This window comes from Molothrus ater, chromosome 3, assembly GCF_012460135.2.
Source record: "Molothrus ater isolate BHLD 08-10-18 breed brown headed cowbird chromosome 3, BPBGC_Mater_1.1, whole genome shotgun sequence".
In the NCBI taxonomy this organism is placed as follows: domain Eukaryota; kingdom Metazoa; phylum Chordata; class Aves; order Passeriformes; family Icteridae; genus Molothrus; species Molothrus ater.
In genome coordinates this window covers 46,120,956-46,146,827 of record NC_050480.2, presented here as the reverse complement: position 1 = coordinate 46,146,827, position 25,872 = coordinate 46,120,956, and the positions used below count along the sequence as shown (strand labels likewise).

Below are 25,872 nucleotides of genomic sequence, written 5' to 3'. Positions count from 1 at the left end.
ATATCTTTTCCTGGTAGGAAAATGGTAGGGTCTGGGCAACAATTCTACAGGCCTTTGCTGGATGTCAAGAAAAATAAAAATATTTGCTCTCACAGAAGTACTAGACTGGAATAGCACATTTCAGATTGACTACATCTAACTACAAACGTAAAGAAATGTTTTTAGAAGCTAAAGAAAAGAGATTAATGAGAAAAAGGTTGATACATTTATAGGTCAGCTAATAAAAGACACTTTTTTACAAAACAGGAGGGAAAACTAGGCATTTGGAGATTCGTGGTCTGATTACCTAAGTTTTTCTAATAAGGGGAGACTTGCAGAGCTGTTACTGCAGCTGTATAGATATATATAGCTCTATAAATGTATAGATAATAAGGGTGCTAAACAGGAAGCTTGTGAAGTTCAAAATCATACTCTCTCTTTTCAAACAACATCAAAAAATCTTAGGGAAAATATGTCAGCTCTTCTAGTCTTTCTTGCTGATTAAACAGAAAATGCAGGCTATACTGACAGTAAAATTTTCAAGAGTTTGCAAAGTCTCAATGAAAACCATAGACTATGACTGACACATTATAAATATATTTGAAGGACAGTGACAACAACATCAAAACTGGAAAAACTCAAAACATGCCCCAATAAGTTTGATTATGGCTCTCCTTTTCTCGTGGGCTTTTCTGCCTTTTATTTTTTCCTTTGGCAGGCTTCTTGTTTATTTTGGATTTTTTTTAATTGCTTAATCAGAAAGTAGTGTTTGAAAATTTTCACTAAAAAAGATACATATTTAGGATAGATATATCATCAGAAATGTCAATCTCCACAAAATATCATAAAAAAGTTTATAAACAACCCAATATCAATTTCTGATGGAATGATCTACTTAGCCTTAACTGTGGTGTGACCACAAAAAATAGTACTGCTCAGAAAGTCTCTTGGCAGTCCTATGCTTTTACTGTAATTTTCAGATGCATTTTCTCTTTTTATTTCTACTCTATTTAAAAGTTTAAAATGTATAATTTTCCCTACAGATGGTATTTTCCAGTTCTGCTTTACTTCAAGTGAGAGAACAGTAAAAGCAGTAGAAAACTTCAGAAAAATTGTTTTTAACTTTGCACCATTTTTCTTTTCTCAGCTTCTCGTAAGGAAATACAAAGTCTGACACTTCAGTGTTTATCTTTTGCATATAAATGCCTGGCAAACTAATATGCAAGTTGAAATGCCAAGTGAAAAGTGTTTAAATAAGAACTGTCTGACTTTTTTTGTTAGAACATACATGCTGAACCTATCACTAAGAAAATATAGTACCACCTTTGGAAATATCATCTATGAAAATCCTTTGGTTGAATTATTGTAAAAGAGTAAGTAAGACATATATTTGCAGATACTAAATGAAGAACAGCCTCCATTAGCAGTCCATATGGAAACTGGGATACAAAATATACTAGAAAAACCCAAAGCAACCAGAGCTTGATAAAGATGATGAAGCTAAAAAAGAGAAGGGAATAAAGCTATACATTTTACAAATAATTATTGTAAATAAAGTATGTTTCATGAGGCAGAAACCTGGTCAATAGCTCACCAAGGTGGCATACCACAGTCTTTGAAAATGTCTCACCATATCTGTCACTTGATTTTACTGCCAACAAACAATTACAGAAAGTTTCTCTCATCATTAATGTTTTAGCCTGCTCCTCAATTTATCAGCAGAAAAAACTCCAAGAACATTACCTAAAGGGGAAAATCTACTTTCTTGAAATAATTATTTATATTTTAGTGGCAACAGGCAGTTTTCAGATTTTTGTCACCTACAGATCTCTTGATCTAGGCCGACATTTTGAATGCCATCATGATGTACATTCTTACACCTCTGGGCAGCATGTATTTTTCCATTGAGATTTTTCTCCTTTGATTTCTCAATACCAAGACACCTTCATAGCACACCATCTTGCCTTTTATTAAGAGAGACAGAAATGCAAAATCAAGAAAAAAAGCCTAAAAGACAACTTCAGATATCAGGTTGAACTATGATTGGGGAATAGGTATTTTCTGTGCAAAGGCTTTGGTAAGACAGTTGTTTAACTAAAGAAGATCCTTAATTTTCAGGAAAATTATATGTCTTACTTTAAAAACTATTACTCTTACTGCTAATTTGGCCAAAACATTCTAATTCCTAAAGTGCAATGAAGAGAGCTTCACTTTGCCAGACCTGACACAGCAGCACCGTACCAAAAATCTGAGAGTTGAGTATAATTAGACATCAAAGGTCCCCAAGGTCTAAACCCTGCCTCACCTGAACAAACGAAATTGAGTGGAAGATTTAAATGTGATGAGGCAAGTAAAAGTTAAAATTCAAACAAAAAAATCTACTTGTGACTTTCAGGATGCATTATTTTTAGTCTTAATTTCAGGACTGAAGTTACACTGTCCTGTCTGTCCCCCTGGGAAAGCCTCCTTCAACACACCAGTTCCGAGCCCCGGTTTGAACAACAGTCCCCCTGCTGTTCTTCCAAGGGATCTCCCAGTTTCTTTCCCTACTGTACATCCTTCTCACTGCCCTTTCCCTTCCCTGTCACATCTTGTCCCGGCAGCCATTTTGTAGGTTATATATGTTCAGTTCCTTTCAGGCTACAACCACCCTTGCCCTAGAAGGGGCAGGCTGGCAGACAGCTTTTTTCTCTGCTGCTTCAACACATCTTCTTAGTATACACTAAGAAGTATACACTGACACTCAAAGAGGGTCAAATGATTGTATCTCAATCCCGTTCTTCTCTTAAGCTTTAGATGTTTAAGGAGGAAAATGCTCTGTGCTAATTTAGTTAATGTCTTTTAAAGAAAACTATTTTCCTGTGAGAACCCTCTGGGGGATTTTTTGATTTTTTTAAAAGAAAAATAGCTAAGTATTTTGAAATAAAAGGACATTTTGCTTAAATCCTTTCCTATAAAATATACAAGGCTAAATTAACCTGTATTAACTAGGCAGCTAAATCCCTGTATAGGAAAATCAAAGGTATTATTTAACTGTCAGTTAAATCAGTTTCAAAGAGATATACTTAATTACATAAAATTAATTCAGACAGTCAGTAATATGAACAAGATCCCCAGAGATCTGCTGTGCTGTGCTAACATTTGCACCATGCTCTTGCTATAGTAGCAGAACCCAGATTTTTTCACTGTGAGGCTTCTTGTTCCAAAAGGTACCCAGTTACAGCAAATATATATGGTATACATGACATTAACTGTATAGGTGCCTCAGGGAAGTCTTCAGTAACTTTCTAAACCAGAAGTCAGATGTCTGTGACAATTATATAGGATGAGTACACTTGAAAAAGGACCTGTTCTTGTCAAATTACCTAATAACAGGTTGATGTCAATAATTTAATGAATCCAAAGCTTCAATCCCACCAATTTTTACGCTCAGATGTAGCTTCAACTCAAGCTGCCAACAGCTGTAGGATTATAGAACAATGCTTAGAATTTACATGTTTGCATATGTTTCATTTTTCCTGATATGACATTTATTACTTTTTAAACAACTGATTAATTTTTGGCATAATTTTTACAACCAAAGGGTGACCACAATGCACTATCTGCATTCAGATGAGTAGAGATTTCATAACTCTTCTAAAACATGGACAAGACACCATGGGTGATTTTCAAAGCTCCTGTCTCATTTCTTTATGCCATATTATACCACACTTGCTCTTGTGTACCCCATCACCCAGGCTGTGATTTGCAATATGATTCAGTTTTTTAACACAGGGCTAATTGACTCATTCCTTCTGTCTTCCTTTTTCCCAGCATTGTCAAACAAATATTTACAATATGCCCTGTCCTAATGCCTTGACTTTCTTTGACTAAATATGGTAATGAAAATTTTAATTAACTTTCAGTCCTAAAACAAGTCTTCCATTGCTTGGATTCATAGTAGCATAGTAGTTACATGCTCTGCCAAAAACACTGTTCAGGTAATGGACCCAAAAAACTTTAGCACAAACTGGTATTAAAATTCCATTCAAAAATTGGGATGACTGGGGGGTTGGGGTGGTGAGGGTGGGTGTCATGATCTGTTAAAAAAACAAAACCTGAGAAAACTCCAAAAGGCATTCAATGGGTTGTGTGCTAATGAAGTGTGGCTGACTGGTTTCTGTGTGATTGCTCCCAATAACATTCTTTGAGAAAAGCCTTTGAACAAACAAACAAATGTACCTTTCTTGAAGAATAAGTTTGTTTTCCTTCTTCCAGAAGTCTTTGAAGTCAGAACTGAATTCATGCCAAATACTGAAGAAAGAATGTGGGGACACCTCCTTCTCGCCCATTTTTGGTTTCATACAGAAATAGGCTGTAGTTTCCAAAAAGCTGTCAAAGAAAGCAGAAATAGCAAATGCTTCAGTACTCACTGATATTTTTTTGTTCTTGACACTGAAATAGTATTTAATTATTCTTGGTAGCAGATCTAAAATAAAAGAATAGAAAAACATACCAGTTCTGAGCTCTTCACATATAAGTAGGTATACAATGTAAGATGATTTTTCAGTAAAGTTGGGATCTGGGATTTATCACAGTTTCTAGTTTTGACCAAAGTATTTTCCATTTGAAAAGCTAAAATGAACACACTGTCCACAGCCCTGAAAATCCAGATATCCACACTCCCCCATATACTGCTTTTCGGTTGTGTTTAAAGCTGTTTTCAAAACACAGAGTCAAAACCCATCAAGGTTGTAAATAAACTTCAAGTTCTGTTAGGTCTGTGCTACAACACAATAGCTTAGGCTGGAGACTACACAGAAATATTAAAACTCAAACCTGCTTTGTACTAAACAAGAAATGACGCAACAGAAAACTTGGCCCAGGAAGGGCTGTGCTAGAAAGCAGGTGCCCATTGTGACTCTACCAGAACAATCCAACAATCCCTTCTGAGCACAGCGAGAGCAAAACTAATGCAGCAAACACATAAGCTACTCGTCAAGTAAAAGCTATTCCTGAAATGCAAAGGTCATATTTCCCACACTGAGTGAGGACTGTGAGCGCAACTAAAATTTAATGTATTTCTGAGTTTGAACTGCTTCTATTTTATTTCAAGAATGTTACAGGAAGGTACAGAATAATTATTTTTAAAAATATTGCTTGATTAACTATTATTCCATTTTGTTTTTTCATTGTATGTTTTGTAAATACTGGAGATTTTAAGAATGTTTTCCTGATCTGAAGCTCAACATGAAAGCCACTGGATAATTGCTCATTTTATGAAAAATGCAATTGAAAAATCTCACTTGAAATATAATTGTAGTTGCTTTGCTCACTGATCCATTACTATACATTGACTCCTATGATAATTTTCTCTGAATCATAGATCACAGTTTTAATACTTTAATTATGGGTAAGAATCCAATTTTGGCTAAATGGATGGAAATGTAGTTTTAGTCTCTGAAGTCATATCTTCATTCATGGATTATGATGGTGAAAATCACATACAAAGATTCAACCATTCAGAAGGGTCACTAACAAATTCTGCAAGAAAATTTTACCCTAATTCTCAAACCCAAATATTCCAGTTGTTTTGCCCAACCTGAAAAATAAGCATCTACATATATTATCATATTGCTGAATAAAAAAAGCCTACATCTCAAAAATTTAACATCAGTTTACCAACCAAATTTTACATCACATTTTTTTTCTCCTGATTTGGAATTCATTTTTCCATCTGCTGAAGCAAACCGAAGATGTTGAGCAACAGAGATGTAGCACATAAAAATACAGAAAACATTCTCATTTTTAAAGCCATTACATTGGTACTCAAATGCCACCTTACCTAGTCATGTAATTTCTTCAGTTCTGTCAGCCTACCATGGCCCTTTGTTCTTTAACTCAAGTGTTTGGCCAATAAATGCTTTTTTTTTGGCTAGGTTGTGTTGTCGGTTTGGTTTGGGTATTTTTTTCAAATGATTCATTAACAATTAACACAACTGATTAAAATAATCCATTTTACTTACTTATATTTTCCCCACAGTTTTATTCTGGGAAAGGTTTTTATCATCTATCCTCTGATTCCACAGAATGACTCAAAAAGAATATCCCTGACACTGCAGTCAGCTGCACTGTGTAAAACTTCCTCCTACTGTCACATATTTTCAACTTTTTGCAAGACTACAAATGTTATCAGGGGGGTATTTTTTCTCCCAGTCTCATCCCCCAAACTTACAGCTCTGCAGCTGGCTAGTGGGGAAGTCATATTAAAGGCTCATTTGAATTTTCAGAATGAGCTGACAATATTTTTGGAGGAATGTGAGAGATAAAGAACAAGAGAGAAATCTTGAGGCATCAGCTGAATCACTAATTTTTTAAGAAGCCTTCTGAATGAAGTCTGTTAATGATTTAGAAAAGGGAGAAAGACAGAATTTCATATAAGAAACCTTGTTTTGGGAAATATATGTTCAAAACATTTTGCAAACTACAGTGATGAGAAAAGAATTTGACTGTGAATGGTCATCCCAAGTAATGCTTTAATATAGAGATAATGAGCTAGAAATCTATCACAGGAAAACATCCCAAGAAACAGGAAGCCAAACAAAATGAAATTTGTACTGTATAAGCAAACGCTCAATTAAAAAAAAATAAAGAGCACTAACATCTATTAGAGATGCAAAGACTTCCACTGCTCTTCAATTATTCCAACTATCCTCTGAGAGCAGGAGGAGATAACCAGTGTTTTTTCCCTGGTGACTGAAAACCTCCCTGAGGACTACTTGTATAACCATTGCAAGCTTACACATTCATACAGCTGCGTCTAACAGCTGTAACATAATTACTAGGTTTATAGAAAGCAGAGAAATGCTCATACAGGTTGCTTGACTCCCTAGCAGTTAGTTTGGGAGGTAAGGAAAATTAACTGTCTGTGAAATGTGAAACAGCAGCAGCATAGCAGGTTGTCATTGTTAGTATGTCACACCTTTCTAATGCCCAGTAACAATGCACAAGACATCAGCTGCAACACAATAATACGTCAAGGTGTAAATCTCCACGAATCAAATATTTTTTTCTATACATGCAGATCAAACAGTTAAGACAGTTGCCATGTTTTTTCCAACCAGAGAGGTCTACCCTTCTTTAGCATTAAAGTATCTTAGAGTTCATTTAGAAGACATATGGAAACCTGCTTGCTATACATTTGATGCTGTCATTTTTGTAGGCAAAATGGCATATTTCACACATGAAAGACAAAGCAAATAAAGCCAATCCAAATGCATCAAATAATAAAACATGGACAGCAATAAATCCTCTCTGTTGCCATGGTCTTTAAATATCTGATTCGGAAATGTTTACATATGTCAAACTTGATATATCTCAAGGCTAATTCCAGGAGGGGACATGCATTTTAAATACAAAGAGAAATTTGGATGATATTGCCATAGCCCCAAGACTAGGTACAATCCTTTCAGACTTCAGTCAGGCAGAATATATCTTAAATATCTTTGGTCTTTGCTCTGAGAAAGCCATTCAAATTTTCCTTTTCATTCTTCAGCAGATTTTAAAACAAAATATCTGCAAATACCATTGTTACTCTTCCTAACTGGCTCACATAGATATTTTGAATCAAATAAAGAACTAGTTATCAAAAGCCTTTTGTTCCTATACTCAAATTAATTTCTGCATCATACAGCCTTGGGAAACTCATCTGACCTCATCAATTTCATCTCACCTATCTGCAAAATTAAACATTAATTTTGAAATAAGTATTATTTAGTGTCCATTTCTCAAGTGAAAAGGTTCATGCTTATGCATACTCTTTCTGAGAGTCTTAAAGGAAAAGAATGTGCATTAGAGAAGATCTTTGAGTCATGGAAGAGGGAAAGAAGGGCATGCAACTTAGGGATTAAAAGAGGTAAAGGAGGTCACTGCTTTTGCTCCTAACAGCCTGACTTTTCAAGCATGATTAAAAATAAGACAGTGATGTTCACACTACCGTCTCACCCTGACACGGCAAAAGCCAGAAATCTTTAAACAGATTACAGACTGGGTTTCCTATTCCTCATGTTGGCCCTGAAGGAGAATTAAATAACATCATCTTTCTCACAACAATGGAAGAGTTCCTCATCTCTGACAAGTAAGAAAGGAAATAGCATCAGGAAAGATGGCTAGTTCCTTTTCTTCCTTTCTTGTCTTCTAATGTCTTTGGTTCAAGTGCTTGGGTAATTCAGAAAAATCACTTCAGACTGATGTCTGAACTCACTGCTTACTCAAATGTGGAAATTTGATGAATGAATCACTAGACTTTTATGTGTGCTCCCTTGAGTACAACTATGAGTCTATGAAATGATTTTTCTATTTGGAGGGAAGAAAGGAACGGATGTACTAACAGCCAAACCAAATTTAATCATATGAAAAAGAAAATAAGCTATTCACATTGCAAATGGCTCATTGACAGCAACACTAGCTAATAGATCTGATCCATTAGGAATATTTTAAGAGTAGCTATGGATTATTCAGCTTTTTTTCTCATTCTATTCTGAAAATAGCTAGCAAAACGTTGCACACAATTCCAATTCAAACCTGCTGCCTGGGATGCATTGGCTGGTTTATAAATGTGTACTAAAGCAAATCAACAATATTAAGACAGCAGTAGTTTCATCTCAGCATTATTTGATCAGGCTTCCTTGCCAAACAAATAGCAAAGTAACCATAGGTACAGACACCTGGCTCACCTTTCTGAGAAATGCTGAACACACACACAAACACACATGTATCTGGTTTCCCCAGCTAGCAAACTAAATCACCTGCAAGGGTGAAGGTTTGCTCCAATGTGGATTTAAAACCAGAAAAAAAGGTTTTCTGTTCTGCTTAATATTCTTCTGTTCAAAAGACTACATATTTTGATTAAAGTTTGAACATGGATATTCTTTTCTATTGTGGCTTTATGAATCTCTAAGCATCACTTATCTATCTACATCAGTGATTAAGAACAGTTAGTGTAAATGGTGTAACTTGTTACTTTTGTGAAGCAGTTGTGTTTCAGAAGCAGTTCTAAATCAGGCTGAAACTACTGAAGTACCTTTTATTTCAATTAAACTCATGAAGAAAATTTAGAACTAAGCACATTCTACCAAAAGAAAGAAGGCAAAAGGGAAAGAAAAGACTATATGTGCCTACTACTTTAAATCTGACATGAGTCTTATTTAAAGCCAAACTGAGTTGGTGGGCTGTAAGGCTGTTCACAGTGTTGATCCTGAATTGTTGTCTATATACAGAAGGTGTGGACAATATTTAGGTAACAGTATTTCCTTCCTGGATGTTAATAATTTGAATAATCATATTAGTATTGGTTTGTTTTATAAAGAGGCCAAGGCTTTGTATCTATTTTCCTACTGTATTTAACATCTGAAAGCAAGAGTTAATCTTCAGACAGAATACCAACCAGTTCAACAAGGTCACACAAAATATGTAAAATAAAAGAGTACCAGCATCCTGATGATTGAGATAGCACAAGCCTGCTAGGAAACTTTATATGCACAGTATTTTGTGAAGGGTGTAATTTTCTATTGATGTATTTTGTTGAGGGTCCTTCTCTGCACTATATCACTTTCTTCACCTTTTCTTTACTTTTTTAAAAAAATGTATAATTTCCTCTCCTCACTGCAGTCTCTTGTTCTGCATAATTATAAGTGAAAAAATGCAAAAAATAAGTATAGGTTCATTCAAGATATCCAGTACCTGAAGGCTGGTAAAGAAATTTCTTCTTGCCCTTTTATTTCCCCCGCTTTTTATAAAGAAATAAAAGTAACTTTCTTATACTAAAAAGAAAGTTGAGATAATATGCCAGCTTAAATTAGCTTCCAGAATCATTAATCTCAGTTTTCATTTGCCAATTTATATTGTGTAACTGTGTGTTTTGTAATATTGTTCCTTAGAAAACAAAGGTCTCAAGAGATTCTTTTCTCTAAAAAAAACCTACCAAACATTTGCAATGTTTTGAATCCTAAGTCATCTCCCTCATGCCTAGTCCCTTGCCTCCTATAAATTCATATTAAACAGAAACACTTTTTATTGCTTCAACCATATGAAAATTAGCAGCTTCAGTAACAGCAAAAAAATCCCTCTACCTTTGAAGCATCATTTCTTTTTTCTCCCTACAAAAGCTCAACAAAAAGCATCCAATATGAGGAACAGAAAATTATGTTTTGACAGGCCAGTCTGTCTTGTTCATGAGAATATTAACACCCTCCCTCCCACTACTAGGAATGATTTACAACTTTAGTGATGGTATGCAATGATCAATATTATCAGCTGTACATAATTATTAGTGACACAAATGCAGAACCTCCATAGTTTATACAAATGGCTGCAGACCCTGTACATGGATGCTGTTACATAGCACAGACCATATACTGTGACACAGACTGTTAAATTCCATAGGTATTAGGACTATAGCTTTGCACTTAAACACTTTGGGAAAAATAAATTTTTAGGAAGACCAATGATCTCAATGTGTTAACAGGGAATAAACCCTTCACATATCAGATTGCTACTTCAACCTGAATTTAAACTGCTGCTCCAGACCCTTCTATTTACTTAATTCAATGGGAGAGTATTTCTTTATTCCTGTCTTTCAGGAACAAAGTGCCTCATAACAGCAGGTTGCAAACCAGCAAAATAAAATGGCCATAACTAAATTAAATAATACTTTTGTTGAAAGCTGAATGTGAGCACTGAGACTTTCAAAATCTTTATTTTAGAAAATATTTTTATTAGGTCCAGATTAAGATATATTAGTTGGGTATGATGAAATTTACCTAATCTATCCTTCTTGCTTATATCTTCTGTAAACATTAGGCTATTAGGGATCATGGTTAATACTACATTTAAAAAGCATTCTGCAAGATCTTCCCTCACTGGTTTAATTATTTTTTAATTTGTATTTTTATTCTCATTCATCTCTAAAACAATAGGCTACAACCTGGTCCCTCTACACCTTTGGGTTGATTCTAGGTTTTTTTGCATTATTCTGATGTAAACAAGTGCTCCACTGATATAAAAATACCATCTTTTATCCAAGGTGGCATAGGATTAGGTGCTAAATTTTATCAGGAGTGAGCTATCTTGGGAAACAGAATTTCTGCTGACAAAAAAAAATACTGTGCTGAAAAAGCCATTCTGCATATACTGAGTCAGATTCTAGTCATTTGAAAATCAAAGATCAGGAAATGTAGGTTAGAGGTATTTTTGCTACCTTCATTATATCACGTGCAAAGCATTTGTCAGCTACATCTCACCCAGTGACCGGGGCTTATGTGGACCTAAATTTTGCTGTGAATATTATCAGTCTTTTTTCCATTCAAGAATATTCAGAATAAAATATGAATTGAGACAATACATTAGAAACAGAACTAACTTTGTCTTTTCTTTGCCTCTGAAATTGTATTCTAACAGGCCACTCTAAGGGAGAAAAAATCTAAAAATCAAGCATTTTTTAGCATGACTCTTCAGATGCATTTTTAAGTTGCATGTGCTTTTCCCATGAATTTTAAAATTAAAATTTTAAATCAGTTCAGACTTTCTCCCAAAACCCTGGTTTGAAGTAGTTAAAGTTCTCTAGATGCATTGGTGTTAGCTGCAACCCACTGTTACCTGAGTACCTTGCATAAATGTATAGGCTCTCTATCTTGGACTTTAATGCTTTTAATTCATGTTAGTGTGGATATCATGCCCATGCCTGCCAGCTAAGCTGCTCCAGAAATATGGCTAGCTCTGTGTTAAGCTAGACACAGGCAATATGAGCATGTGTAAAACAATACCATGTAATTTTGTGCACTGGAGAGTCAGGCCCAGTAATATATCCAAGAGAAAACTATTTTTCTCTCTTGAAAAGACAAACATGTGAGCTTCAAACATATTAAATAACCCTTGACTGGTTGAACTTGAAGAAATAATAAGGCGCTGTTAGACACAGAATACAGTGGTAGAACGAATTTCAACAGCAGTGGGCTGATACTAAAGCTGCTGCCTCAGTGTTCTAAGAAACAGCTAAAAGCCTCATGTGAAAGCCCAACTTGACTTCAGATCTTTATATTAACACTCCTCATGTTCACTGGAGGCCTTCTAAACAACCATTATTACTTAAAGAGGTTATAATTACATAAGGAAGTAGTGCAGAACTGTTGTGTACTAAATATTGTGTTAAAAGCCTATTATGGTTTTTCAATTTATCGATTGCAGCCTCAGCCTTGTAATCTGTCTGCTGTCATGGTGTGGCTCATTTCTATAAGTGAATTCATGAAGAAGCATGGCCAGGGTTATCTAAGAAAATAATACCAGTTATATAATGGAATAATATTTTTTCTTAAATCTAGAGCAAATTATTTAGATATCTAGATAGAAACTACACACATGCTTTACAAAATTTCAGGTACACATAAGATTAGCTCATCTTTAAAAGTATAATTCAGCATAGATAAAATTTTATATATGTGCATTGAAAAAAACACACTTTAAATATAGCAAGTGAAATGAATGTACAGGGGTTTTTTTCATAATCATAATAATTTCTATTATGGTGCTCAAGTCAAACTTAGGTTTCAGTTTCTATTCTTTGAGGTTTTATTCTTTATAGAATAAAAACTGTCAGAAATATGTGGCCATTACAGAACATCCTAGCATTTTAAATGTCTTTTGATGCAGTTTCAACTTAACCCTTTGTGATTGCTCAGGAGAACATTCTTAATACATTGTGCAAGAGCTCTCTCCTTAACATGCACCCACTCATATCACCATGGCCAGCACAACTATTAATAGAAGAAATTGATCCTTTGCTGAAAACAGAACTCTTCATGGGGGTTTTTATATTCTTAAAGTCAATTACAGAAAAATCCCATGGCAGGAAATTGAAAGACTTCAAAATCTGTCTTGATGAACTGTCAGGTTGGAAAGGTCTTTATTTGCATTTTTCAAACTTTAGGCACTTGAGGTTCAAGTCTCAAGTTATCCCAATATATTCTTTTCATACAAGTGAAAGAACCTTTCTGTAGATGAGTACAGAAAATGGGCAGCATTTTCTATAAGGATTGCCCGTGAAAAGGTGGCAGCCACTGAAATTAATAGAAATATTGTATTAAATAACCATATCAGCTCTGGATTTGTGAATCATCAATATTCACACATCCGAGCAAAGCTAGAAAAACCATATTCCTTTGGCCTAAGAAGCCTATCTCTGGCCTGTTCCCATCCCTTCCAAGGAGGTTTCATGGGGTTTCTGGTCTGGGGTGACCACACCCTAATAATTTTCCTTAGGAGGAGGCAGGAAGTTTTACTTCCTTCACAGACTGATTAAGGTAGAACTATCTTTCAGGCAGCACCTGAGAAAAAAAGCAGGTGAGGTTATTTCATGAGAAGCCCTCATTTAAGACATAGTACAGAAGGGATCTGGCCCAGTGAAGCTGTTTCTGAACTAGCTTGTTAAAGCAGTCAAGAAACAAGGCAATGAGGGCGAGCAACAAACAGAGGAAGAGCGAAGAGACAATGCCTTTTTTCCTAGTCACCTAATCTCCATATATGAGAAGTAGAACTATATCATGGATCAGCTTGTGGAGTTTCAGCAGTAGGCTGATCCCTATATCATGGATCAGCTTGTGGATGGCAGCCTTCCATCAGCTGGAAATTGTTATGGAAGGAATGACCTATATTGTACAGATTATTATTACTGGATAGTTCCCAGATGAGTTAACACAGCAGTTGTGACCTAATTAAATCCCACCCCCGACGTTCTGCTTTTCTATTTGCATGTACATAACAACAACATAATATTGTAATACTTAAAGTTTGTAACACACAGCAAGGAAGAAAGGAACAACTCCAGTGGCATATCAGCATAAGAGAGTAAAAGAGACACGTTATCCACATTTAAGTCACAGACCTTGCAAATGCAAACACTGACTATGAAGGTCTTAGGAAACCAACCAAACAGCTCAGGTAGACAACCCGATGAAAGAAAAGTCCTGCTGAACATAATCAGAAGCTGATGCACAAGGGAGAGGCACTGGAGCTAATCATTCATACACACACGCACACAAGCGTTTTACTTCAGCTGCAACTGCTCAAGAGGAATATCTTGAATTTTTGAGGGCTATTCAGTGAAACCACCTGCTGAACATAAACTGGAAGCCAAACAAAATGTGACACATTGAAAGACTTTAATTCATGTATTATTTTCCCACTAATTTTACTAGCTACATGGTTCTTCTATTCTTTTCTCTTTTTTTAATCCTCAGTCTGATGCCATGGCATTAGTTTTGGGTTGATCAGATCCAAGTTATTTTAACTATATTGTTATCAGGGTGTTAGCTGTATTGTCATCAATGCTATTTAGCTGTGTAACTACAGTTGCACCTTAAACTAACATCCTTTACCTTTTACTCTAAGATCTAAGAATAAACCCTCTACATGAACTTTACAATAAGTTGCATAAAAATCAGTTTACATTGCAGAATATTAGATCTCTGAATTGTACCCCAGTCTGTAAGGAGTTGCATTAACTTTTGTTCATACTAGCACTGAATTCCATTAAATGCCAACTAATTTCAAACCAATAAAATAAAATTATTTTTCAAAGCCAGTAGGCCAAAATCTTTAAAAGAAAAGATAGCATTCTTACAGGCAAAAATCAATCATCTAAATGGTTAAGGACTTGTGTCACTTGGCAAATATTTTCAGAAAAGGACAAGGACTTCATCTTCCAGGATAAGACCAATTATCCATATTTTAGAAGAGACTTTCTGACATAACTAAACTGCTGGCTAAGTTTCCATTACTGCATATCAACAGTCCTGATATTTTGTCAGAGACAGGATACTAAACTAGAATGATCCAAACTGTTTAACAGTCTGTAAGCTTCTTCTATACACATTTCCTCTGCTCAGCAAGTATTTACTTTTTGCTGATCCAACTAATGTATACCTAGGGTCTGAAATGTATTACCCTTAGTGATTCCAGCTACATGCTGGGAGCCACACAGTGAGAAACAGACATAACAGTGAAGCAACCAACAATAGATGAATGGCCAAAGAGTAGTGAAAGACGAAGTCCAATAGCATATTCTTGCCTTTCAGTTAAAAGTTTCCTTCTGGGTTTTTTTTTGGTTTTGGTTTTTTTTTTTTTTTTTTAACTACATACCTCTTCCATTCTAAGCTTTTCACCAGTTTATTTCTATCATTAACTCAATTTTCTCTTTAACTTTATAGTTCACTTTTGGAAACAATCCAAAACATTGTGTGGAGGGCAGCAAGGTGGGAGGAACATTTAATGTTTTAAAGGATTACCAGACTTAGGTGCTACACTTTGAGGTGTTGCTTTTCAGCAGTGCCATTGTACCATACTGTCTGCTATTTCTCTAAATGTCATCAACTTGTCAGCTCATAAGCAGGTGTAAACCTTTGTTCCTCCCCAAGTTCTCATGTTCAGTGATGTCAGTGGAAGTCTGCAAAGAGTGTTGTGTCAAGAATACTGGGGGTTTTTCGCAGGCAATTTAAAGGTAAACATTTCTCTTCAAATTAATGTCATTTTGTTGCTACAGCAAAAGAAAGCAACAACACATTTCTAACTGGATTATTAAAAGTCCTGAAAACAGAAGAGGTGCCTGGGAGGCTGCACTCAGAAAGCACTTAAAAGCCCAAAAATCACTGGAATGTGCAAGTAATGGAAGCAAATTATAAAATAAACCAAATAAAAATATCCAGACATGAAGAGATGAGCATTTTATACCAAGCCACACACATCCTAAATTCCCCACTTGATATTTACGTCAAAAGGCAAAAAGTCCTCTGTTTGACTTTTTATAAAACAAGCACATATTCTCATAATGCACTGAGATTTACTAAAGAAAAAATTAAATTCTAGGATTTTTTTTTTTTAATCAGTGATGTACAGAAAGCCAGGATAGCAAATAGAATTTCTGTCTTTCCAGGTCTTGTTGGGCATCAACAGGAAAAACAGGTGAATGATTTTAAACCACCAGTGTGTGGGACTGTTGACTTAGTGACTTAGCACTTCAAGCAGGGTTATACTATCTGAAATACTAAAAAAAAAACCCAAAAACTTTTAGTATTCTTTAACATTTCTTGCATACATTGTCTCTTACAGCAGTGAAATATTAGTTAATTATATGAAATATGAATAACTAAACTTCCAGTGCTGCTGAACTGAATTTAGAATTGAATGCTTTGTTACACTAAGGGATGACAGGAAAAATTGAAAATCATTTGACTGTGTCTTGGATATAAAAAAAAACAAACAAAACCTTAATTAAATTTTTGAAACCAAGTTGTTATTCCAAGAAGAGAAAAATGTTTGCAGATAAAGGGGAAGGAAAAGATCATTTTAACTATTTCAGTGGAAGAGAGATCAGTGTTACAAGTCTGGATTTATTTGCTTTTTAAAAAGACATGAATCTGGAAGCCTTCTAAGGAGATGAGAACTTAGGTGAGGTATTATAAGAAAAAGTAATAAAGTTCCATGCTACTCCTCTAGAGCTATACAGTTGGTGAGGTAGCAAGGCAGAGAATTATGACCTTCAACTTCACTGAATGCTGTTTCCAGTAACTTCAGTCAGGTTGTTCGGCTATTGGCTCTTCAGAAATTAAGTGCAGGAAGAGGAGTAACTAATTTCTGATTATAAGTCTGCAAAATGGTATTTCTGCTGTTGCTACTGCCTTTCATCCTAGCCCGGCAAATGAGGTATCACTTGACATATTATTTGGATAATAATTTTGTTGCAATCTTGGTTCCTACTTGTTGTGCATACTATGATAAAAGTCCATCTCATTCTGAAATTGTATTAAGCATACCTGGAAACAACAAGACTTCAGATTTTTTTTTTTTTTTTGCTGCTTAAGTAAAATCACATCTGAAAAGACGAAAAATATTTAACACTAAGTAAATGAAAATACACAAAACAGAGAGCATATCTATAATACAAGTCTTGAATAAAGGGGCACCGAATAGAGGATTCCTAAAATACAGAGGGATCTCTTTCCCCTCCTCTCTCCTTTCTGTTTTACTTCTTTCACCTCCCCCCAAATGAGTGATTTTTTGCTTTAACTTGACAAGTATTTCACAGTTTCTCAAGCATTTAGCAATGAGGATCTAATTGGAAAGTGCCAGGTTCTTTCTTATTGCACTTTATCAATATTGTTAAGGGAATGATGTAATTGTTTGGGGTTTGGTGAAGACATTCCATGTCACTTCAGTGTTAATACCAGGCTGGAGCCTTCCTTGTCTGCCTGCGTAAGCTAGATAAACATAGACCTGTGTGCTTTCTTCTCATCTCAGGATACTTACTCAGAGAGATCTTGGAACATATGCCTATTGTGAGCTAAACATTTCACTTTTCATTTTTATCCATGTGCCAGAAATCCATTCCTAGGATAAACACTTTACATACTGACACTCTTAAAGTCACTAAACACGATAAATAAAGAGAGAATACATCATTTCAAAACTGATTAAACATTTTCTCACTTGTGACAAATGAACAGCTATACACTGTATGGAGTCCCTGGAGCAGACATTCCATTTTCTTTGTCTTCATTTTCTGTGTAAGATTAACTTTCCATTTCAGCTCATCTATTGCACAACTGAGATTTTTTAAAATACACATTGCTGCATTTTCCCCAAATCATTATTCATTTCAGAAGCAGTTTTTGTTATTGCTACGAGATCTTTTCTTTTGGATTTTTGTATTTTAATGGAGAAAAACTAACAAAGAAAATACTACTACTAAGAAAAAATCATAGTTTTTAATGAAAACTAAAGAAATGCTCCCATGCAGTAGACCTGAACTTATACATAGACTGAAGTCATCCACTTCAACAAGGAAAATCCAAGCACATTAATCACATTAACTTTGCTCCATCTAATCCATCACTTTTCCTTGCACTACTTGCTTGTCTCGTCATCCAATGCACTGCTGTCTACCTATGATTAGTCAAATGCAACTAATCTTTTATTTAGCTTCTTAAGCTCCTATCATCTTTTCAATCTACTCCTGACAAAAAGGATCCCAAGCATTTTATTTTCAAGCTAAATTAAAAATCTTATTGAAATAGTCACACATAATACTAAGACTGTATATGAAGTTGTCTTCAGTGTTCTAACAAAAAGCACTAATCTGATCAAGAATTTCAGTGGGAAGGTGGAAGAAAGAAAGAAAATATCCTTGCTAGATATTCATGGAAAGGAGGAGCAATGAAGCAGAATTTTGTTCTTTGACAAACTGTGTAAAAGGAGCTGGGAGAAGAAAGAATTAGGGACTAAAGTCAGAAGCAGACCAAGCTGAACAAGAATCACCAGAGCAGCTTGCTTTCTTCCCCCATCAGGCTAGAAAAACCAGTAGAAAGTTTTTGATATGATGGTTCCAGTCTTGTCAGGGAAAAAGATTAGAAGGGAAAGTGAATTAGATACCAAAAGATAGTGATAAGTCACAAGATTTCTGAACAGATTGAAGATTCCACTGTCATTAGATTTCTGTCACCTTTGGATTTGTATTCAAATCCACTTTTGACAGGACAAATGTTTTCCTTAAAAGAGCAATTAGGCATCACAACAATCTCCTAACAGTGCCAACTTCTCTCAAAGTTTTATTGTGGAGGAAAATTTTAAAGATAAGAATTATGTAACCGAGCAGCTAAACAAACCTAAGAAATGTCAGGAATGCCTTTCATATACTTGAGCAAGAGGCATGATACTAAGCCAAAGCAATAATACTCTAATATTATCTCAGCTTGTTAGAGCACTGTGCTAACAGCACCAAGGTTGTGGGTTTGATCCCTCTATGGGCCATTCATTTAGGAGTTGGACTTGATGATCCCTGCAAGTCCCTTCCAACTCAGAATATTCTGTAATGAAACTTAAAGCAACACAGACCAGTTCAAAGCGGCTGTCTGTGCTTCTCTTATACTCCCTTTCCACAACCCTGATGTGCCACTCAAGGACCTACCATCTCCTCACAAGTAAGAAGGGAGGTTCTTGTGGCACTCACTCCTCTTGGCTTCTTTTTCAGGTGCTATCCCAAGGTACACGGCCCAAGGAAATAGAGAAAAAATGTACCAGGAAAGACATCAACCACCCTGTGGCATTACTGCAGGGAGCAAATTTGGGTGTTGAAGCCATAGAATGGCTGACAAACCTAGTAAAAACTAGAAACTTTTATAGTGATATCTTTTAGAGTAATCCTATTGAGAGACTTCATAATTCTGCGAATATAGAGTGGATATATGCATTAGTAGTTATTAAGTGATAGCTGTAGCTAGTACAAAAAGAAAATGCTATTTTCAGTGTAAGAAAAACAAATACAGACTGCGTGTTTCCCTAAATTTGGGTTATAAATGCTGTGCACCATATTTTGATCTCTTGCTGGGACTGATAAAAATCTTTCCCATTTAAACACTGCTGCTAGAGGAGTCTCCAAAAAAATCAGAACAAACCACATGTTGTGCAATGGAGTGAGGTTCCCAGTTTTGAAAACTGTCTCAACTGCACAGAATGAAATTTAATGAGGTATTTTGCTTTCTGCCACAAAAAATGTATTTGAAGATTTATTAGCAATTCTACAAAGGAAGTCACATTTAATTTTACATTTAATTTGTTTATTAAAAAAAGGTTTGTTTTTTTTTAATAAAATGGATATTTTATAAGTACAAGAAATAGTACCTAATAATACTTGTTTGGGGAATGTGAAATACCTCTCAAATCACCATGATACTGGTGTAGTATGAACAGTGTTTTCTCAGTCCAAATGGTATACTCTGAATTTATTTTTACATAAGGTTAATGCATTTTCTGAAAGATAGGAGTAATGTACAATATTCATTTACATTGTTTCAATCTTTCTTCATTTTCAAATTAAAATTGACAATAACTAAATATCACTTTTCTTTCTGAGTGCATTTCTATACCACTCAAAACCACAGAAATACTGGCTACCAATACATCAACTGCTAAAACCCCCATATTTTACAAAGAAAGGTCTTATGACATTACTCTTTCTTACCTTTTATGTGCTTCTGTCAGTGACTTCTCTTCATTTTCTTGGTCTATTTTGGCTGTAAAAATAGAATCAAATAATTAGGAACAAGGTGAAAGATATAGATGTTTCAGGATAATTTTAATTTTACATATGTCATATGTAAAATATATAGAAACACCTGAGGATATACTCATGTAGATCAATTCCGAGAAAAAAAAACAACCAATCAACCCCCCCATTCAACAAACAACCACAAAAACAAAACCACACAAATTTTGATAACCCTATTAAAAAGGAATCCAAAACCACCACTGCAAAAAGAAACCAATCCAAAACTCAAAGCCTTGAAAAGGGGAAAAAAAAAATTTCCCAGTATTCTAAACAACAATCAAAAAATGAAATTGACTTAAAACCAGATCTTAAATAATTATTCCAAAAACTCAAATAATATGGGAACTTGTCTACCAAGAGGAGGAAAAGCTGAGCAAAGACCAGGAAGGATTCAGTCTTACAGCTTTTGTACAAGTTGTGTGGAAATTACAAATGAAAACTCTTCCCTCTCCCTGCACACACATCCATTAGTGAAGTACTAGAGCTGTAGCAGGCCTTTATTGAAAACATGATTAGTTTTATATGAAGGATATTAGCATTTGGTGATCATGTGAAGGAAATTAATATTTTACTTGTATCATTTTATATATAATTAATATTTTAATTTTATTAATAATACAGTAAGAAACTGTCTTTCCCACATAATGGTGAAAATATTCTCTATTTGCCACATGTTCTCTCATATTTTTTGCCCACATTTCATTTAATTTAGATGACTGAAAGAACAATTAATAAAAAATCTACAAGAACGTGCATGTTAACTTAGGCATCAGCAATGTGCAAAGCAATTGTCCATCTGCTCTGAGCATGAGCTTAGGTGAAATTTACACTTATGCAGTCATTCGGGTAATACAACTTAAATCTCATTTAAAGTCTGCATGCTTAAACAGAATGCTCTTTTAATTTGGTACTTGATTCTTTGTTCAGTCTGCTAGACTTCTGGACTGTTAACTTGCAAGGAGAATTATAGTATTCCCAAGAGTCAGAAAGTTTTGAAACATGAAAAGGCTCTGAGCTGTCCTGGTAACAAATGTCAGTGCTATAACATTCATATAGAAATCTAAAAAAGAAGAAAACTTTCAGCTATTTTTTATTCCACTTTCCAGACATAGCTCTACAATATTAACTCATTAAAATTATTTTTCTGCATCACTGTCTTTGAAAAATTTCAAATTTGTTGAAAAAAAGCAAAGCAATGGCATAATTAAGATACAAAGATAATCACTGTTTTTCAGTTAAAATGTTTCAATCAACAGTAATTTACAAACATACACTCAAATAGGCATCTGAAATCTGTAGCAAGGAAATACAAGTGGAATTGCCTTATACTTTCCCCAGTCACAACAATGATCAGAGCTTTGTCTAGTGCTGCAAATGCTTTTTATTAGTAGCAATGTAGTCTTCTGAGCAGTAGCACCGCTGACTAGTGCCCAGATATTTGCAGCGGGAAACATTGTATTTGGTAATCATTACTTGAAGACTTGGGCTCCACCATTGTTATCCTGAAAGTGAAAAAAAAATCCCAGCAAACCACAGAAAACCTGAGGGAGAGATGGGTAAATGTTCTCAAGGAAATTGGAGAGCGCCTGAATCCTGAATCATTACAGGTTTCAATACCAAACTGAATCTTGGCCCAGATTCTTCAGAAGGTTTGTGAGGGCTCACAATCCTTCTGAGTGAAGCTGAGCCCAGAGCTGAGTGAATTTGGGCTGACTTAACAGTTTTTCTTGAAAGCCTTGCATTGCTTTGGATAAGAAACCAGGTGAAATGTGGCAGCTTTTACAGAATTTCATTAATACTTTTCTTTTTTTCCATACTTTAATCCTGAAAATCAAAGTATGACCAGTAAAAACATATAGTTCAAAAGAGAAACTGCACAAACTCTCTGGATGAAACGAAATCAAATACCTCATTCTGCATTAACACAATCACTAAGTATCTGTGGATGCAACTCTTAAATAATTCTATTACTGAAAAACGCAATTTGGACTTGTTTCACTTAATGCTTAGAAATAGAGGCTACCACATTCCATCCTACAACAGTCTTGTACACTGTTGCATATGTTGTATTTTTAGGATATAAATATTTTTATAATTTCCAAGATTGATGGGATGGAATATCATTAGATTTGCCTTGTTTTAGGTACCTTCTTCTTTATTTCAAATATTCTGCACAGATTTACAAACAATTGTTTACCCACCATTAATGGAGCAAAAATTCCACAATTTATTTCTCAAAAGAGTGTAACCATATTATCCTAAGCTTATCAAAGCATGTTAGAATATCCCCATTTGAGCACAAGTTTCCTTTCAATTAAAAAAAAGAAAGCTATTGTGGTCCAGAGAAGAAGAAAAACAAAACAAAGCAAAACAAAACCAAGTTATTTCTGGTATCTATACTTTCGACAAATTAATAGAGAATTGGTATTACACAATGAAAAGAAACTGTAGAAACCTTGAATGGCAGAGATCCATGTAATAAAGAATTTTCTCTGAAGAATTTCCTTGTCATTTGTTCCAAATGCAATAATACTTTTAATCCTTCCTCATTTTACCAAAAAGATATTACACAGGTGAAAATCTAATTTGAAATGCTTTTGTATTACCATTTTTCTAGAAAGAAAAAGTTAAAGATACTATGAAAACAATTCTTCTTCCACAAGTCAACAGGTGGCACCAGTGAAAGAGAAAATATGGTATATGCACTCAGATCTGTCCCTGTCCAAAGAAAATAATCAGATGACTGCTTTTGCACTAGACACAGTAAACATCCAAGAGCTGTGGAAAATGGCTTGCTGAAGATATGCAGTGAAATCTAATTGGCAAGGGAAGAAAACCTCCTGTCATCAAAACAACAGAATTTTTACTATCCTGGATACCTGGCTACAATGGAATAACTATTAGATGTTGAAGCAGCTGGAGATTGTTATAACCTGTACATAGGGAATATTATCACCTGATATTAGTGGTTATATGTACTTTGCTCAGTAATAATCACCCCATTGGTAAACTACTTCAAATTATGTTTTCCTCTTTGACTAGGGGCAGGAAAAATTTAGTTAGGATGGATCCAGTTGAATTGTCCCAGAATGCATTATACTTCATCATTTCACTCAATATCATGCATCTATATTATCACTTCCTCCTCCAAAGCAGTTCATCACAGGTATAAAAAGAGGGCATGAAAGGCACTGGTTTGGCTTCTTCACTCTTGGCACATATCCTTTAAGTGCCAAATACCAGCTAAAAGTTGCCCACTTTGGAGGAACATTCAGGAGAGAAAAGTGCACTTCTCTGTTACAAAGACAACACCTATAACAGGTGACATGAAAAAAAAATAAATTAGTTGCTATACCCAGTCCACAGTGATCACAACATAGTGATCATCAACAGCCAACACAGAAAAATTAGATAACTCCTGGGATACCATGGCAGCTGACTGTACCTGAGCACTCTCTTCTGCTTCTATAATTACTCTCTATCTTCAAGAAATAAGATTATTTCAAAAATATTATTTGATTTTCTTTGAAAAACATTAAAGAAATCTTGTAGTCATGCAGTGTCCATATCTGCTTTAATATAGTTTTCCAATCCATCAGCTAATATAGCAGTGACTGCTTGCAAGTTTTCTGATAGACGTAGGAATTTCTGCTTTTGGGTTAGTTTTCTTCCCAAATATTTTATTGGCTCATCATCTTTTCTAACACTCCCAGCTAAGAACTTGATTCTTTACACTAATTGCTGAAGTACATCCAAATAAACTGTTCCAAATCTATTAAAGACTATATAATACCAGGAAATACTAATCCCTCTATTTTGTGTAATACATTGGTAAGCAAAAGTAGCAGATTTATATGTTGGCCTTCACACACTGTATATATTGTAGGACTTTTCATGCAGCTTTGATAATCCTGAAGGCATATATATTCTGAAAAATCTACTCCAAATTTTATAGTTGAAAAATGACCTTAGGTCACATTGAAAAACATGGCCATCTCAAAACTCACAGCAATTTAGAGTCAAAGTGACCTCTAACAGATGAAGCGACCTTATCAACGGTTTACAACATCCACTGATTTAGTTATATTTTCCCTTTTTAGTTTGAAAGCATCTTTAATGCCTTCTTGTTGGATGACATTCCACTGTTTGCCTGCTTTTTCCATTAAGATACCTTCAGATTATTTAAAGTTGGTCTCCTTTTAGAGCGAGCTCTATACTTCCTAAACACTTTATATATTTGGTCAAAATTCAAGTACATTCCTTCCTCCCTACGTCATTGCTTACCAAGTGTGAGGACTGTACTATATCCAAGGCTCTTATATAAATTCTTTTAACTACAGGACATATGTATCTCTTCAAAAATTACTCACATCAGATGTCCTAATTTCTATTCTATCACTTTTTTTTTTTAATTTGCTTAAATTTACTGCTTGGCGTTTTATAATTGGGGCATAAAACTTGATTTCATGCAGTTCAAAATGAGCTTTCAAACCAGATCTCACAAATGAAGTCTAATTAACTGAATTCTCAAATCTTCTGTCCTTATCAGTACATACCCACATTCCAGAATGATACATGTCATTGTTTGTGTGTTTGCTCTTCCCATTCTTTTTTTGATTAGAGTCCTGCAAATGTTCCATATAGACATCTACAAAGGCACATATATGAATAACTATACTAAAGTGACCTATGCATTTATGAAAATGGGATGTATCTCACCAAACTGAATGTGAGAAATAGACAGAGGCATTTTAGAAAATGCTGGTCTTCAGAAGAATTGTAAAATTCGTTTTTCTGTAAATAGTATTTTGTTTTCAAGAAGCCTAGAAGATTAAATTAAATTAAAAGGGGCTCAAAGGCAAGGCTATAAACCATTGATTGACCACAAAATTGTTCCCTCTAACCTCAGTGGATCATTGTGGACGTTATGCTAAGTTCTCTGCAGAAATCAAGCCACACTGTGGATGAGGACAACTGCCAAGTATCCTCTCATTTTCAGTCCAAAAAACTTTCTCTGCTAGTCTCCTCCAAATTTAACCACTCTATCTTGTGAACTAAATCTGACTTTTAAAAAAGCTAATAACATGAATATATCTATTTTCTATACATACAGACCATTTTTTTCTGTGGACAGATATTGCAAAATAACATCTGTTGTCTCTATTATTAGCTGTTGTGATTTCCTTGTTTGAAAGTATGATATTTCACTATATCATCTCTTTCACAGGATTAAAAAAATCTAAAAAGAAATATTTGACTTACAACTTACTGGAAACCCAAGACATACAACTGTTTTAGACTAGGATTATTGCGCTCCAATGTTATATACATATTATTAAAAAGCAGGAAAATTTATAGAAATCCTTTTTACTGAAAAAAATCCAAACAAATAAAAGAGAAAACAATCACTAATATTTGTACAAACCCTTGTTGGAGATTTACCAGGATCATTAAAGAGGATATATCTTCTTCCACACTGGTGATGGGTGAACAGTAGCTGAGGCTTTGAAAATATACCAAATATATAATATACCATTGGCAGAGGCACAATTTCCAAAAAGTCCCAACAAAACTAAACTAAGAACAAAATTGAGGGAAAATTATCTTTTTTCTTAAAAAGTGTATGGAACTTCAGGTAGTTCACCTGTCACTTCTGACCCAGCTTCATTAAGGCCTGAGGACCTGAGGTGCCTGACAGAGGCCATGAGGATACCTTTTGTAGGTATCTCAAGCATGTGACTAAGACAGAAGGAAAATGGATA

The 25,872-nt window shown here is 34.8% G+C and overlaps 1 protein-coding gene across 2 annotated transcripts in view; it reads right to left on the bottom strand.

Moving 5' to 3' along the window:
* The window catches only part of FMN2 (formin 2), a 152,969-nt gene that overhangs the window by 14,010 nt on the left and 113,087 nt on the right, over positions 1 to 25,872 (bottom strand). For both annotated transcript variants that reach the window (XM_036379618.2, XM_036379620.2), the window contains 2 exons: positions 20,024 to 20,075; positions 4,201 to 4,350 (listed from right to left, as the gene is read on the bottom strand). In XM_036379618.2, coding sequence (XP_036235511.2) covers positions 4,201 to 4,350; positions 20,024 to 20,075 — 202 coding nt within the window. The remainder of the gene's footprint in view (positions 1 to 4,200; positions 4,351 to 20,023; positions 20,076 to 25,872) is intronic.